At 43.4% G+C, this 18589-nt stretch overlaps 1 protein-coding gene across 1 annotated transcript in view; it reads left to right on the plus strand.

The window, feature by feature from the left end:
• Positions 1-11425, plus strand: part of LOC145359312 (voltage-gated delayed rectifier potassium channel KCNH4-like) — a 187060-nt gene extending 175635 nt beyond the window's left edge. Inside the window, exons 15-16 of the mRNA XM_080213902.1 lie at positions 1560-1636; positions 10360-11425. Coding sequence (XP_080070028.1) covers positions 1560-1636; positions 10360-11358 — 1076 coding nt within the window. The 3' untranslated portion in view covers positions 11359-11425. The remainder of the gene's footprint in view (positions 1-1559; positions 1637-10359) is intronic.
• The last annotated feature ends 7164 nt before the right edge of the window (positions 11426-18589 follow it).

Raw genomic sequence — 18589 nt, forward strand, 5'->3', positions numbered from 1 at the left:
TTTTTCCAGTATTTTAGCTTGGCAATTACTGGCAGAACTGGTTGTGGGTGAAAATCTGATGCATTTGTAAATCATTGAATTCAGCAGAAGGATTAGTTTCAGAGATATTAAAACATCAGACAATAGGATCTCATAAAATTGCATTCTGTTTTTGAACATCATCAGCAATGATTTACGTGCTTTTATTTCCATGTTCCCAGGGATCTGGAGTTCTGCAGCTGTGTCAACAGTTCAGTGGCATTGGGCAGAACTTCCCTGCCCTGCCCTCCATGGGAATATCGCGGGCGGGTGGCAGGGGAGGGAGAGTGTGGGGAGGGGGTTAGGTGGACCGTGCAAAGGTCTGTTGACCTCGGGCTGGATTTCCCAGTCTTGGGGTGAGCGCAGCCAAAAAATCCTGCCCTTCATCTATTTGGAGACAGCCCGGCTTTGCTGGATCTCAGTTCTGCCAGAAGTGGAGCTGGCTGCTCCCTACATCTGTCCGCGCGTCACAGCAAGAGGTAGAACTGTTGGGTTGACACCAATCACCAGATCCCTGGCCAGTTCCTTTCTCTCATTTCTGCTACAAGAGGGGTTGGTAGAGGGATTGAATTTCGGAGCCATGAGGTCATGTTGCAACTGTACAAAACTCTGGTGCGGCCGCACTTGGAGTATTGCATACAGTTCTGGTCGCCGCACTATAAGAAGGATGTGGAGGCATTGGAAAGGGTGCAGAGGAGGTTTACCAGGATGTTGCCTGGTATGGTGGGAAGGTCTTATGAGGAAAGGCTTATCAGCTTATGAGGGACTTGAGGTTGTTTTCATTAGAAAGAAGAAGGTTGAGAGGTGACCTAATTGAGGCATACAAGATGATCAGAGGGTTAGGTAGGGTGGGTAGTGAGAGCCTTTTTCCTCGGATGGTGATGGCTAACGCGAGGGAGCATAACTTTAAATTAAGGGGTGGTAATTATAGGACGGATGTCAGAGATAGGTTCTTTACTCAGAGGGTAGTAAGGTCATGGAATGCCCTGCCTGCAGCAGTTGTGGACTCGCCAACTTTAAGGGCGTTCAAATGGTCAGTGGATAGGCATATGGATAACATTGGAATAGTTTAGGTTAGAGGGTCATTAGATTGGTTCCACTGGTCGGCACAACATCGAGGGCCAAAGGGCCTGTTCTGCACTGTAATGTTGTATGTTCTAAGTACAATGTCCACCTTTATGATGAAGCACAGGGCTGACCCCAGTGGAAGTGAGATCCTCACTGCCATTTCAACCACTTTATCCTTGTTTTGAAACCACTCTTTAAATTAATCACTTCCAAGGTGTATCTTATTGGGAAATTCTGCAGCTCATTAGAGCTGGGCCTGCAATAGTGCACATGTGACCAATTCTGCCCCCAAAGATCTTTCTCTGTAGAAATAAAACCACTTAACCCAAAATTTCACCAAAGAAAATTTACAAGTTAATATACATATCTCAGGTTCTCTCACAGGTAATCATACATCGCCCACGGACTCCATTTGTCTCTCTGTTCCCATTTCTCCTCAGTCCTGGTTAATGACTCTTGCCTTTTCTTGACAGCTGCATCTCAGGTGAATCCAGCTGCAGCGGCCGAGGCACAAGAAATAAAACGGAACATCTGCAGACTTAACCAGGAGGTAAAGTATGTGGGAAAATCTTTTTACGTCATTCTGATTTTATCACAGCTGAATTCTCTGTTTCAGGTTCTTTGCTGTGTCATTTTGAAACAAGACAGTTTGCATCACAGCGTTGAGTCATTTGCTGCTTCATGCTCCATGAGTGAAAATAAAAGTAGTGATGTGGATTGTTGTGACCCAGACCAAAGACTCCGAGGTGTAATGTGAAGCCTAGGCCCTAAGTTTTACATTTGAGTTTGGCATTAGGGTGAGCGTAAGGTGTTTCATTCCAGGTACGATTTAAGTGACCCACTAGGAAGCTTTTACCAAACAAAGTTTATTTAAGAACACAGCTAAAATATAACAAAAAACATAACCAATTCCGATATTTAAGCATGACACAGTATAATCCTTAACAGCTAGCTTTCTATGTTGTTCCAATATAAACCAACCCCACAGACATTCACCCTTCATCAGACTAAGGTAGCACGAAAGCAAGTATGTTTATGGGATGTTGGAATTGTAGCTTTTAACACCTATGTCAATTGATCCTTTGAATGTTGGATCTAATCTCTAAGGCTTCCTTTAGAGAAGGAAATCTGCCGTCCTTACCTGGTCTGGCCTAAATGTGACTCCAGATCCTCAGCAATATGGTTGACTTTCAACTGCCCTCGAGCAACTAGGGATGGGCAATAAATGTTGGCCAGCCAGTGATGCCCATGTCCTATGAATTATTAAAAAACAAAATTCAGACAATGTTGGGTAAAGGTTCACCTACATTTTGTGGTCTAGAGGATACCTGCATGTCAACTGTCTGCAAAACATTTAAAATATCAGCAGATGTGGGAAAATATGCTGGATGGTTGGGTTTTAGCATCATCTGACATTCCTGGATTCCAATTCTGAACTGTGATATAACATGCAATAAAGCACATCACAATTCCTTTGTCTGAAACACTGCGAGTTTCTCTCATTTATCTGATACCTGTAAGTGGAAGACAAAGAGGTCTCCAAGATGACGATTTCTGAGATGAAAATGAAGCACCTAAAGAACAACTGTATTTTCGAAATGAGTGGAATTATTATTTAATCCAAAGATGATAAATGTTCGAAGATTTTGCCTACCCCAGGATCTCATTCATACTTTGCTAGCCATTGATTCCTGCTGCAAAGTATAGACACTTGTTTGTGAATATGTGCCAAGTTAGAACAGGATTGGGCTCATCCGTAATGCCTTCTGTAACCAAGTAGGCTATGAACAGACCCTACAGAATCATAGAAGTGCAGAAGGAGGCCATTTGGCCCATTGGGTCTGCACTGACCACAATCCCACCCAGATCTTATCCCCATGATCCCATGCATTTACCCCAGCTAATCTCCCTGACACTTAGGGGCAATTTAGCATAGCCAATCAATCTAACACACACATCCAAGCAAAGTTTAATGTTTATTTATTTAGTGTCACAAGTAGGCTTACATTAACATTGCAGTGAAGTTTAACATTTATTTATTAGTGTTTATATTAACACTGCAATGAAGTTACAGTGAAAATCCCTTAGTCACCACGCTCCAACACCTGTTGGGGTACACTGAGGGAGAATTTAGCACGCCAATGCATCTAACAAGCACATCTTTTGGACTGTGGGAGGAAACCAGAGCACCCGGAGGAAACCGGAGCACCCAGAGGAAACCCACGCCGACACGGGGGAGAGCGTGCAGACTCTGCACAGACAGTGACTCCAAGCCTGGAATTGAATCTGGGTCTCTGGCGCTGTGAGAAAGCAGTGCTAATTACTGTGCCACCATGCCCGACCTTGTATATGAAGAACCATCACTGTAAGTGAGGCCCCAGTGGAATTATAGCAAGGAACATGCATGAGTTCCTGGAAGGAGAGGAAGATGAGCAGATCTAAATGGGGAATAAATTGCTTTTCGATGTCACTATTGTAGGAAAAGATGCTCACCAATTTGCACATTGCACCATTTGTAAGCCAGTAGCATGTCACATTAGATCACTTCTCTCTCTAATATGTGAAACAATCAGAATTTTATGCTTCAACGGCTGTGCGATTCGATTTCACACATTTTGTGGCCTCTGAGGATTCTTAAAATGTTGCTAATTTCCTGATGTTCACCTGTTACAAATATAATAAAACATGACATCAAGCAGTCAGAGAGAGCAGAGCTGGGATTTTCCACGTCCCACTGCCACTGCAGACAAGAATTGGGCCACTCAGTCAAATCTCTGTTCACTGCACCAGAAAATCTATTCATTTATTTATTCGTGGGACATAATGGTCTTTGGCGGTCTAGCATTTATTGCCCATCCCTAGTCACCTGAGGGCAGTTGAGAGTCAATCACATTGCTGTGGCTTTGCAGTCACATGTAGGCCAGACCAGTTAAGGACAGCGATTTCCTTCCACAGGAAGTAGTTGATGCCAAAACATTGAATGTATTCAAGAGGTAGCTAGATATAGCACTTGGGGCAAATGGGATCAAAGATTATGGGGAGAAAGCAGGATTACAAGTAGGCTTACATTAACACTGCAATGAAGTTACTGTGAAAATCCCCCAGCTGCCACACTCCGGCAACTGTTCGGGAACACTGAGGGAGAATTTAGATTGGCCAATGCAGCTGACCAGTGCATCATTCGGACTGTGGAAGGAAAACTAGAACACCTGGAGAAAACCCATGCAGACACAGGGAGAATGTGCAGACTCCACACAGACAGTGACCCAAGCCGGGAATTGAACCCAGGCCCCTGGCACTGTGAGGTAGCTGTGCTAACCACTGTGCCACCGTGCTGCCCTTCCCACCAGTATGAATGGCCAGAAAATTCCACCCCAATCTCTTCCCAGAGCTCCCAGTAATCATTTGTTTAGGGTTGGCCTTTACTGCTCCGTTATTATTCCTAATATAAAATAATATTTTTTTGTTAACCCTATATCCTTCTTCTCAAATGTTGTGATTCCAAAGACCTACCCCAAACCTATAAGCACTCTTCAAGTTTCTAAGCAGCAACAACTTGCATTTATACATAAAAAAGGCAAATGACGTGTTGGCCTTCACAGCGAGAGATTTAAGTGCAGGAGCAGAGATGTCCTGCTGCAATTATCCAGGACCTTGGTGAGACCACACCTAGAATAGAGTGTGTAGTTTTGGTCACCTCATGTGAGGAAGGATATTCTTTCTCTGGAGGGAGCGCAGAGAAAGTTAACCAGACTGATTCCTGGGTTGGAAAGAGAGATTGAGTCGGTTAAGGTTGCATTCACCAGAGTTCAGATACATTGAGGGGGTGGGGAGGAACTCATAGAAACCTATAAAATTCTAACAGCGCTAAACAGGTAGATGCAAGAAGGACATTTCAGAAGAAGGGTATGTGCAAAACTAGGGGCTATAGTCTGAGGATACAGGGTAGACCATATAGGACAGAGATGTAGAGGAATTTTTTCACCCACAGAGTAGCCAGTCTGTGGAATTCACTACCACAGAAAGTAATTGAGGTCAAAACATTGGTGTTTTCAAGAAATAGTTAGATATGCACTTTGGGGTGAAGGGGATCAAAGAGTATGGGGGGAAGGCGGGATCAGACTGTTGAGTTGGATGATCAGCCATGATCTTAATGAATGGAGGAACAGGTTTGAAGGGCCAAATGGCTTCCTCCAGCCCCTATCTTCTATGTTTCTATCTTTAACATGATAAATTATCAATGCACTCCACCAGAACTTGATACTGAACCACATAGAAGAGGTGTAAGGGTACAAGGCCAAAGTCTTGGTCAGAGAGTTAACTATCAATGGGTAGCTTAAAGGAAGTAGAGAAGGGAGAGTTTAGGAGGGAATTCCAGAGTTGAGACTTTGGTGGCTGAAAGCATGGTCACCAGTGGTGGAGAAATTAAATTAATGAATGTTCCACGGAGTAGAATTGGAGCTATCTGAGGAGGTTGTGAGGCTGGGGGAAGATTACAGAAATATTCCAAGCCTTGGAAGGAATTGAACAAGAAAATGAACTTGAAAATTGAGGTGTTGCTTAATCGGGGGCCAATGTACGTCCGCATGCACAGGGGTGATAGGTGATCGGGTCTTAGTGTGCTTCAGGACTCGAGCAGCATATTTTGAGTGACCTCAAGTTTACATTAGCTTAAAAGGTGGGAGATGAACCAGAAGTGCATCGTCTTTTTTTCTATTTATTCATGGGATATAGGCATAGCTGGCTGTCCAGCATTTATTGCCCATCCCTAGTTGCCTGAGGGAAGTTGAGAGTCAACTTGCTTTGGTTCTGAAGCCCCATGTAGGCCAGACCAGGTAAGGATGGCAGATTTCCTTCCACAGGAAGTAATTGATGCCAAAACATTGAAGGTATTCAAGAGGCAGCTGGATTGAGCACTTGGGGTGAATGGGATCAAAGGTTATGGGGAGAAAGCAGGATTAGGTAATTGAGTTGGACAATCAGCCATGTTCGTGATGAATGGTGGAGTCGGCTCGAAGGGCCAAATGTCTTCTATGTTTCTATGTTTCCCTAAAGGAAATTAGTGAACCAGACGGGTTTTTCCGACAATTGGTAATGGTTTCATGGTCATCGGTAGATTTTTAATTCCAATCTTTTTTATTAAATTCAAATTTCATCACCTGCTGTGATGGGATTCGAACCTGGATGACCCAAGCCAGGAATCGAACCCAAGTCGCTGATGCTATAGACAGCAGTGCAAACCACTGTGGCATCGTGCCGCCCATTGGGAATCAGTCCTGGGCTTTTCTAGAATATCCGGGGAGCTCTTACCTTTTACCTTTAAGAGACTGGTACAAAAACAGCTCACTGGCACAGGTAGGCATTACTTTGTGAGAAGACATTCCGTCAGTATTTCCCCAAAGTGACGCTCGCTCGTGGTGATGGGAAAGGACTGAATGCCTTAAAGGGAAAAGATGAAAAGCAGTTAAATGAACAGTATCCAGTTTACTGCACTAATTACATTTAACGATTACATCCACACAGTGAAAACAACTTGACATTTCCCACTTGTTCAATAACAGCTCCACACATGAAGTCCTGTGGAGATATCATTAGCAGAATTTGCATAACGAAGTGAGCCTGGACTAAAGCTTGCTAAATTCTGCAAAAAAGGCAGGAAAGCTATAAATTCAGTATATTCCAGTTTGTGTGTAGAGGTTATTCCCAAACGTTTCCTCGTCTTTGCACAATATCCCTGATGCCTACTTGCTTTTATGAAAAATACCTATTTTGTATGAAATGTCATAAACATGCCATTTTAAGGTGAGAGGGGAGAGATACAAAAGTGTCCAGTGGGGCAATTTTTTCACACAGAAGGTGGTGAGTGTCCGGAACAAGCTGCCAGAGGTAGTAATACAGGCGGGTACAATTTTATCTTTAAAAAGCATTTAGATAGTTGTGTGGCTATGATGGGTGTAGAAGGATATGGGCCAAATGTGGGCAATTGGGATTAGCTTAGGGGTTTAAAAAAAAGGCAGCATGGAAAAGTTGGGCCAAAGGGCCTGTTTCCATGCTGTAAACTTCAATGACTCTATGTCAAACTTTTCTTACCAATTTTCTCTCCTCCTCTCCTGAAGATGTTCCCTTCCTCTGTGGGACTGTCCCACAGGTACTAATCACCTTGGGCAGCGATTATTATTTTGCAATAAGAACAGTAAAAAGTTTCACAACACCAGGTTAAAGTTCAACAGGTTTATTTGGTAGCACAAGCTTTCGGAGTACTGCCCCTTATTGGGTGAGTGGAAGATGTGGTTAACAAACAGGGCCTATATAGACACAAACTCAATTACAAGATAATGGTTGGAATGTGAGTCATAACAGTAATCAAGTCTTCACAGGTACAGACAATGCGAAGAGGCTTAAGCACAGGTTAAAGAGATGTGGACTGTCTTAAGCCAGGACAGTTAGTGAGATTTTGCAAGCCCAGGCCGTCCTTATGTGTGTGGAATTCAGCTATCAGTTTCTGCTGGGCAATGCTGCGTTGTATGTCTTATAGGCCACATAGGAGAACACTTACCTGAAGATCAGAGATTGAATGCCCTTGACTGCTGGAGTGTTCCCCTTCCTGTCGGGAGGAGATTGGTCAAGGGCATTCTGCCCCTGATCTTCAGGTAAGCGTTCTCCAAGGCGGCCTTCACAACACGCGACAATGCAGAATTGCCAAGCAGAAACTGATAGCCAAGTTCCGCACATGATCGACCGGGATCTTGGGTTCATGTCACACTATCTGTAACACCCGCCTGGGCTTGCAAAATCTCACTAACTGTCCTGGCTTGAGACAATTCAGACCTCTTTAACCTGTGCTTAACTCTCTCTCCACTCACACTGTCTGTACCTGTAAAGACTTGATTACAGCTATGACTCACATTTCAACCGTTATCTTGTAATTCAGTTTGTGTTAATATATATCCCATTCCATGTTTGGTTCACCAAGCTCCAATCAGTGTTTCCCATCCTCTGCTGTTTCTGGTTTGAACTCTATGGAGGATTTGATGGGGCTGGACCCTAGGGACACAAATGATGAGTGTACATCTTGAGAGGATTGAGTATTGATTCAGATATCCTGATAATACAATGCAAAAGAGCCTTGTGGACTGGGCTATATTTCCATGTGCAACTTTTATCTGTTGAAACAATGAGATATTTAGGGAAATGAATAGTGAAATGATTACCTGGGCTCATGGCTAGTCTAGTGTCAGGGTTGTTTTTTGGACATGTACCATTGTAAGTTGCGTTGCGATCATTAGAATTGAATTTGCACACAGTTCCGAGGCAAGAAGAGTCAACTAGGAGAGTCAAATTTGCTTCCTTCCAAATCCACATAAAAATAAAATACACCATGATGGAAGTAATTAGCATTAGGATAAAGAAACCCTCCGTCGAGTTAATATTGCAGCAATCTGAGAAACTAATCACAGTTCCCTTCACGGAATATATCATTTGACTAGAGCTAGAGGAATTAGTTTGGTCTAACCTCTGACAGTTCAAGAAAGATCAATGTAGACTACATATTTCTTTAGAAAAAAAAAGGGGCATTTGAAGAGGAATTGGTGCCACATTGCCATGGTGCCTACCCCAGTCCAACGCCGGTATCTCCACATCATGCAATAAGAACATAAGAACTAGGAGCAAGAGAAAACTGTTTGGCCCCTCTAGCCTGCTCCAGTGTTCAATAAGGTCATGGCTGATCTTTTCATGGACTCAGCTCCACTCACCCACCCATTCACCTTTGATCCCTTTACTGTTCAAAAATTTACCTATCTTTGCCTTAAAAACATAGCCTAAATTGTTTAACAGCACAGAGAATTCTACAGATTCACAACCCTTTGGGTGAAAAAATTCCTCCTCAACTCAGTCCTAAATTGGCTCCCCCTTATTTTGAGGCTTTGCCACCTAGTTCTGGTTTCACCCACCAGTGGAAACAACCTTCCTGCTCCTATCTTATCTATTCCCTTCATAATTTTATATGTTTCAATAAGATTCCCCCTCACTCTTCCAAATTCCAATGCGTATAATCCCAGTCTACACAGTCTCCTCATAAGCCAATTTTCTCGACTGTGGAATCTACCAAGTGAATCTTCTCTGCACCCCCTCCAGTGCCAGAATTTGAGTGTTGTCAGGCTAATTGACTGTGTTGCCAGTTCTAGTTTACCACATGCTATTCTGCTGAAAAGAGTAGTGGTAGTAATGAGACTGTGTACCCTGGAGGATGGAGTGTGAATTAAATCTTTTGCCCGTACAAACTAGTCTCAGAACATCATTTGTGGCGCTTCTGAAAGCATTCATGTGTTCCAGTCACCACCCCCCAACAACCTATAGGGAGCAGTTCAACAAGCCATTTGGCGTAAGTCAAGCGTATGACTATAAAGAACAAACAAAATCATATAAAAACTGCATAATACAGTAACTCATCGTGTAATGAGCTTGCTGTATTTGTTCAATACTATTCTGTGGCTTACTTCACCTATAGCTGCCAGATCATAGAATTGACAGACGTGGGGAGAACACGCAAACTCCACACAGTGATAAATTTTTGGACCGTAAAGGAATTAAGGTGAGCGGGCAGGTAAGTGGGGCTGAGTTCACAAGAAGACAAGCCATGATCTTACTGAATGGCAGAGTAGGTCCGAAGGGGCCAGATGGCCTACTTCTGCTCCTAGATCTGATGACCCGAGGCTGGAATTGAACCGAGGTCCCTGGCACTGTGAGGCAGCAGTGCTAACCATTGTGCCGGTGGCACAGTGATAGAACCTTATAAGATTTAATGTGAGGAATAAGTGATGTAGAGGGGATCTGAGGAAAACCTTTTGCACGCAGAGGGTGTTGGAAATATGAAACGTGTTGCCTGAGAGCGTGGTGAGGCAGGTACTTTTGTAACATTTAAGAAGCATCTGGACTTAAATTGCCAAGCCCAATAAGCTATGAACCAGCTGCTGGTAAATGGGACAAGTATAGATTGGTATTTGATGATGGGTATAGGCATGATCGGCCAGAGGGTCTGTTTCTCTGCTGTAAGCTCTGGAACCTGCTTTACTCCAATACTCTGTACTACAGCTTTCCCCTCATGCATAGAAGATTCACTACCCTCATTTAATTTTACTTCAGCATTTTATCGAACCAAAACCCGTATTAACATTTCAATGACATCTGTTACTGCAGGAATGATAATGCAATCTTTAAAATTAATGCAACAAAATCATTCAGCTTCTAAGAGTTCCTCTTGTTTATTTACAGATGAATGATCTGAATCAGGAGGTATCTCATCTTGCCAAAGAGCTTCATCATATGATGCACCTTCTTCAAAGGCAATTGTCGGCGCCGCAGTACACCCCTACAATGAACTGCTCCCCATATGTTGTCTCAATGGTTTCTTCCTCCACTCCTTCTGTCAACAGCACTGGGAATGAATGGCAACCGAGATGCTCGTACGCTTTACAGCCATCTGCTCTGCATGTACAGCCTGGGACACTGGCTGGTGCTCAGCATAGCCAAGGAGCGAGAACTCCCAACTCCTGGAACTTCAGCAACCCTTCAAACACAGCATGCTTCCCAGGGAGCTCTGTCAGGGCAACAGTGTCATGCCAAAGGACAGCAGATGTAGAACTTCATCATCCAACGGTGGACTGCTTCCATACAGTCTCAAATCCTGCAGCATCATTTCATTATCAAATGCCTCGGGGTGATCAGGGAAAGAGTCCAGCGCATCTTTCAGACTTGAATCGAAATCCAGCTCAATCCATGACAGGCTCTCCGAATCTTACTCGGTCGGCCTCGCGGAACAGCGGTTGCTCTGTCACTTCTTCGCCCTCTGGACGGCCCACTTTGATGTCCCAGAACCTCAACCTTTCAACGACTCCAAGCCCCTGTCACTCTCTCTGTCTGGCTGTAGCCTCTCACACCTCTCCTCTGGTAGCAGCGGATCCGGATCAATCCGTTTTGAGAACTTCAAGCTCCATGCAGGCTGTGCACAACTCCTCAAAGTCCGTGCATTCGGTCCCGATCTCTCCGACTGCCAGCCCACTCATTTCAATCATCCCCACGCCTTTTCAGCCTGAAAACGCCTCTCTCAACATTTGTCAATCCTTCTCAGTAATTCCCAATCCCGGCCACTCCATGTTTGGTTCACCAAGCTCCAATCAGTGTTTCCCATCCTCTGCTGTTTCTGGTTTGAACTCTATGGAGGATTTGATGGGGCTGGACCCTAGGGACACAAATGATGAGTGTATATCTTGAGAGGATTGAGTATTGATTCAGATATCCAGATAATACAATGCAAAAGAGCCTTGTGGACTGGGCTACATCTCCATGTGCAACTTTTATCTATTGAAACAATGAGACATTTAGGGAAATGAATAGTGAAATGATTACCTGGGCTCACAGCTAGTCTAGTGTCAGGGTTGGCTTTTTTGGGCATGTACCATTGTAAACTGCGTTGCGATCATTAGAATTGGATTTGCACACAGTTCTGAGGCAAAAACAGTCAACTAGGACAGTCAAATTTGCCTTCTTCTAAGTCCACACGAAAATAAAATACACCATGATGAAATTAATTAGCATTAGGATTAGGAAACCCTCTGTAGAATTAATATTGCAGCAATCTGAGAAGCTAATCACAGTTCACCTCACAGAATATGTCATTTGACTAAAGCTAGAGTAATTAGTTTTGTCTAACTTCTAACAGTTCAAGAAAGATCTATGTAGACTACATATTTCTTTTAAAAAAAAAGGGGCATTTGAAGGGGAATTAGTGCCACATTGCCATGTTGTACCAATGTGCCATGCCAGGAAGCAATAGGGCAAGGGTCAGCTCCCTGCTCCATGTCAGGCAGCCAGCAGAGGTGCCAAAGTATGGTGCGCCATTTACCCACAGGCAGGGTGGTAACACAGGAAGGCAACTCAGCCCAAGCTGTGGGAACGAAGCAACATTGGCATACAAATGAGATCAGGCCATCAGCTTGTCTTTACCCACAAATTCTGCTGGACAGCCCGAAAGAGATGGAGAGACAAAATGGAAAACTAAGCAGGAGTTGCACATGTTGAATCCAACATTAAAAACCATTGAAAGGGGTAAGAAAACCCCAAGCTAAATCAGGAAAACATGTAAATCTCAGGGGGACTTAGGTTATCTGTTCATTTTGAACCTACGTGGCAATTAAAACCTGGATTTTCCCACAAATAGAACCCATACCGCAGTTAGCTTCTGTTCAGTTCAACTGGTTTTCACATTAGGCGGTAATTAAGATGCACCTTGTCATTTTATACCGTGTACAAAGACCAGCTGAATCCTGCTGCTGAGGAATGGAGAGTATCTAACGGATGGTCTGACTGGATCAAAGGAGCCAGGGTGGGAAGACTGAGGAGTGTTGGTGTCTACTTGATGGGGAGCCTCTGGTAATCCCGAGACCCTGTTCGGATATTGCCCCATGGAAATTACATTGCAGAAAGACTGCACCTCTAAAACCAAATGATGCATGTGACATTTTCAGTTTACCCAATGGATATGAGGAGGACATGAATAGTCAAGGTGGAATTTCTTTGAAAGGTAGCGTAAGTACTTAAGAAGGAGCAATGTAAAGCTTTCTTTCATGATAAAGGAGACAGTTGAATGTAAATTTGAATGTATTTTTAAAAATATACCCAGCGTGTTTTGAGTTATGTTTATCTACTGTAAATGTGAGGGACATAGAATCCTTCCCTTCATACTATAGGGAAGAAAAAGTACATTGTCTCAATGTCATACTTCTGCATGCATGAGATTTGCGAGATTTCTTGCTTAAACTTCTGTATTCTACACAAGGAGATCTTTATACGAAACCCTTTGAAGCCCAAGTAGGGTTTTTGTTTTGCTACATGCAGAAAGTTAGATACCTGACATTTCTATTTCATCCAATAAATTTCCTTTGATTTTAGTTATTTTACGCCCATATTAATTTACAGAATAGCAGTCTTGTTGCTATGAAGCAAAGGAATTCTGTTCATGTTTTCAAAGTGCAAAATAAAATCAGTGCTCGCTGGGTTAAAAGAGTTGTGTTATCATTTTGAGGTGGTTTAATGAGGAGACTGATTTCCCACGTCATAAAATTAGATTTGTAGCTCTCGGGGGACGGAAAAGAAAGTAATGCATTATTTGGCAACGCAGAGCTTGACCAATGAATTTTCTAGAACTATCTTTCGATTGATATTAAAAGAAAATGCATTTAGCATGCCATCTCCTGTCTGTCACTCTTTATTGTCGCACTGAAATGACTTTTTCATGATGGAACATTCCTTTTCTTTATTCATTCATCTGCGGGACATGTGCGTCGCTGGCTGGCCAGCATTTATTGCCCATCTCTAGTTGCCTGAGGGCATTTGAGCGTAAACAATATTACTGTGGCCCGAGAATCACATGTAGGCCAGACCAGGTAAAGATTTCCTTCCCGATAGAACATTAGTGAACCAGATGGGTTTTTCCGACAATGGTTTTGTGGTCATCAGTAAAAAGTTATTAGTTACAAGTAGGCTTACATGAACACTGCAATGAAGTTATTGTGAAATTCCCCTAGTCGCCACACTCCAGCACCTATTCAGAGCAATGCCTACACCTCTTTCAGACTGTGGGAGGAAACTGGAACACTCAGAGCGGACCCACACAGACACGGGGAGGATGTGCAGACTCCACAGAGACAATCAACCAAGACAGGAATTGAACCTGGGTCCCTGGTGTGTGAGGCAGCAGTGCTAACCACTGTGCTAGCTAGTAGATTCTTAGTGCCAGACATTTTTAATTGAATTTAAATTCTGCCACCTGCCATGGCAGGATTCAATCCCAGGTCCCCCAGAACATTAGCTGACTTTCCAGATTAATAGTCTAGCGATAATACTATGAGGCCAGTGCTTCCCCTTCTGTTCAAGAAAGGAAAGAAGGATGACTGAGATCATGAGAAACCAGATAGTGTGATGCCAAGTGTGGACAAATCCTGAGGCCGGAACGTTGCCACCATTCACACCGGCAGGATTTTCCCACCCTGCTGCAGTGAAAGGATATTTGGCTGGGTGCCAAATTCACCAATCTCGCTGTAGCAGGAGAATGGTGTGAACAGACAGTAAGATCGTGCCCTGAGAATCCAGATTCAAGATGAATTAATGAAAATGTGGGATAATTAAGGGTGGGCAGCGTAGGATTTAGTTACAGGCAAGGCACATTTGGAAATTTTAAAAAATTTTTTGGAAGTTTTTTGAAGAAGCAATTGGACATGTAAAAGTAACATTGTGAATCCGATATGCATTGAATTGCGGAAGGTTTACAAAACAGGTTATATTGTGGCTGTTATGGTGTCGTCAAGAGATTCCAGGCTTTGTTAAGAGCAAAAGATATCGTTAGAACATAGAACACTACAGCACAAACAGGCCCTTCGGCCCACAAGTTGCGCCGATCACATCAATACCTACCAATCCATAGACCTATCTATAACCCCCAATCCCACTAAATCCCATATACTCATCCAGAAGTCTTTTAAAAGACCCCAGCGAGTTCGCCTCCACCACCACTGATGGCAGCCGATTCCATTCACTCACCACCCTCTGAGTGAAAAACTTACCCCTAACAACACCTCTGTACTTGCTTCCCTGCACCTTAAATCTGTGTCCTCTTGTAGCGACCATTTCAACCCGGGGAAATAGCCTCTGAGAATCCACCCTATCTATTCCTCTCAACATTTTATAAACCTCTATCAGGTCGCCTCTCAACCTTCATCTCTCCAGGGAGAAGAGTCCCAGCTCCCTCAACCTATCTTTACAAGGCATGCCTCCCAATCCAGGCAACATCCTTGTAAATCTCCTCTGTACCCTTTCAATAGATTCTATGTCCTTCCTATAGTTGATAAGAGAAACTTAGGTTTACACAGTATGAAGGCTGCTCTGAAGCAAAACCCCAATTCTGCATGCTTACAACATGGTCCCAGAAGTAAAAATACCCAAGAGAGGACTATGTCTTTCTGGTGCAATCACTCACTCTCAGTTCCCATTTGTCCCCCAGGTCAGGTGAGTCACTCTGCTGTACTGTCTTAAAGTGACAGACGCCACATACACAACAGTCGCACAGTGTGTTACCTAGCACAATGCCTTGTGACACAGTGACTGCTGACCCTTCAAGAGTGACATCCTGATCTGTTCACTGGTATCTTAGAAGAAATAAAAAGAGATACTTCAGAAATCGCCATGTTATGTTGTGGTGGAGCATGGTAGGAAAAAAAAAAATCAGGATATCAATGTGCTGAAACTGATAGGGAGCCAAGAAAGACTGAGTTAAAATGGTTGCGAGTGTGGCACATGAGACCAACAGAGAGAGAATGACCATTGCAACCATGGGGGAGAGATAGAGGAAGACTAAATGAGACAACATGAAAGTCTAAGTAACAGTGAGAGCATAACAAGGAGAATAAAAGAAAGGAGAGACATCAATGATGGCAGGGTGACCGAGAACCACGGACAGGATGGTCATAAAGATTGAGTGAGGAAGGAGGAATTGTGAGTAAGATAGAGTGCAAATCTCAAAGCACAAATTCTCAAGATAGTAGTAAGGAGAGTGAGAGGAGCATTTTAGGAATAGATCAAGTACATTTTTTTATTCGTCCATGGGTCGTTGGCCGTGCCAGCCAGCATTTATTGCCCATCCCCAATTAAGTTTGAAGCAGCAGTTAAGAGTCAACCACATTGCTGTGGGTATGAAGTAATGGGCGGGATTTTCCAGCCTTGCTCATTTCTGGAACTGTAAAATCCTACCCAAGGCCAATGGACATTTCCATTATCCATCCCTCGCCCACTCTGATTGCATGGCAGGCGGGACGATAAAATTTCAGCCCACATGTAGGCCAGACCAGGTAAGGACGGCAGATTTCCTTCCCTAAAGGAAATTAATGAACCAGATAGACTTTTTAACAACAATCCACAATGGTTTCATCATTATCATTAGAATTTTAATTGCAGATTTTTATTGAATTCAAATTTGAACACCTGCCATCGTGGGATTTGAACCCAGGTCCCTGGAGCATTACTTTGGGCCTCTGGATTATAAATCCAGTGACATAAGAACATAAGAACATAAGAAATAGGAGCAGGAGTAGGCCATCTAGCCGTTGGAGCCTGCCCGCCATTCAATAAGATCATGGCTGATCTGTCGTGGCTCAGTTCCACATTCCCGCCCTCTCCCCATAACCCTTAATCCCCTCGCTTATCAAAAAACCATCAACCCGCGTCTTAAAAATATTTAGCGAGGTAGCCTCCACCACTTCAACGGGCAGAGAATTCCAGAGATTCACCACCCTTTGAGTGAAGAAGTTCTTCCTCAACTCCGTTCTAAACCGCCCCCCCTTTATCTTGAGGCTGTGCCCCCTAGTCCTACTGTCCTTTCTGAGCGGGAAGAGTCTCTCCACCTGTATCCTATCCATCCCATTCATCATCTTATATGTCTCAATGAGATCTCCCCTCATTCTTCTAAACTCTAACGAGTACAAGCCTAGTTTATTCAGCCTCTCCTCATAGCTCAACCCCCTCAACTCCGGCATCAGCCTAGTAAACCTCCTCTGCACTCCCTCCAAGGCCAAAATATCCTTGCGTAAGTACGGCGCCCAAAACTGCACACAGTACTCCAGCTGCGGCCTCACCAATGCCCTATACAGCCGCAGCAAGACCTCCCTACTTTTATATTCAATCCCCCTCGCTATGAAGGCCAGCATCCCATTCGTCTTCCTGACCACCTGCTGCACCTGCAAGCTGGGTTTTTGCGACTCATGCACAAGGACCCCGAGGTCCCTCTGCACCGTCGCCTGCTGCAGTTTTTCGCCATATAAGTAATAATCCTTCCTACCGCAATACCACTGTTTTTTTTAATTCATTCCTGGGACATGGGTGTCGCTGGCTGGGCCAGCGTTAATTGCTTATCGCTAGTTGCCCTAGAACTGAGTGGCTTGCAAGGCCATTTCAGAGGACAGTTAAGAGCCAGCCACTTTGTTGTGGCTCTGGAGTCACATGTAGGCCACACCAGGTAAAGATGGCAGATTTCTTTCCGTAAAAGACATTATTGAACCAGATAGGTATTTTTGACAATGGTTTCATGGGCATCACTAGATTCTTAATTCCAGATTTTTTTAATTGAATTCAAATTCCACCTTCTGCTATGGTAGATCCCTAGAAAATTCACTGAGTTTCTGGATTAATGGTTTCGCAGTAATACCAGTAGGCCATCACCTCCCCACTACTGAAGTGTAATGAGGCTGTGGAGGCAGAAGTCCCTCCACCAAAATCCCTTTATTTATAACTCTAACAGCAATACGCAGAGTGTAATCAATCAGCAGTCTACCACTGGGGATGTCAGAGGAACTGATACTCCAGGTTAAGTACAAGGCAAAAAGTCCCAGATTGGCCTATCAATTGGCTCATTAATCAGGGAGTTCATGCTCCAATCGGCCAACCTCAATGGCCTGATTGAAAGCACTACATGAAGAAAGGAGGATGAAGAAGTCTGAGACCAGTGTGGGCATTTGTAATTAAAGCTACTACTCATGTGGAAGATAAATGTTCAGGTTGAGCTAAATGCCCCCTGTTATAATTTCTCTCTAATTCTATGCAGCATTGAGTGACAGAAGCAAGGATGAAGGATGGACAATGAAGACACAAAACAAGAACAGTGGCCTGAAATCATGGATATTGTCACACAGAAAGAAGGAATTGTCAGCCAATTGGAGATTTAAGAGACTGGCTGATGTTAATACAGGACCACCCAGGAAACATTACTTTCATAATGTCCACTCATGCTTTGCTATGTTGACCTCAGCTGTTTGCCAACACACACACTCAACAATGGTTCTTGATACAATTCCAGCAGCACAGCTAATAAGGTGTTAGCAATCATACCATTGTGTTCCCTCCATTTATAGTCCAGTGCAATGTCCTGCAAGATACTTCACTAAATGATGGCTCCCATTAATTCATGCTACTGTGGGTTTACAATGTAAGTATTGTTCTTTCCTTAATTATAATTTAGGTAACTGTAATTCTCTGTAATTCATTTCAATTAGTATTTATAGCCAAATAGTCCACTTATCTCGAATTTACTAATTAATGGCCATTAGTCAGATGATTATAATGGCTGCAGGGAACATGCAGCTAGGCTTCCTTTCTATTATCCAAATATGCAACCAAAATTATATGGCAATAGATTCATCACAAAATGTTTTTTTCATCCTTTTCAGTGCTTCAGTCATTACATGTTCCTCATTCTCTGTCCTACCATACAGCTGATTGAGAGTGTATGATGGCAATACAGGGTTGCCAAAGTGGAGATTAAAGATTGCTTTGTTGTCCATCATTGAATTTTCTCACCCCTTGTGGGCAATATTTTTCAAGTGCTTCTCCCCAAAACTGAGAACCGCGATGATCATTTCTTAACCATGCTGGAATGCTGGAAGTTTTTCCATATTCTCAA

This window comes from Carcharhinus amblyrhynchos, chromosome 27, assembly GCF_965287045.1.
Source record: "Carcharhinus amblyrhynchos chromosome 27, sCarAmb.v2.hapA, whole genome shotgun sequence".
NCBI classification, from domain to species: Eukaryota; Metazoa; Chordata; class Chondrichthyes; order Carcharhiniformes; family Carcharhinidae; genus Carcharhinus; species Carcharhinus amblyrhynchos.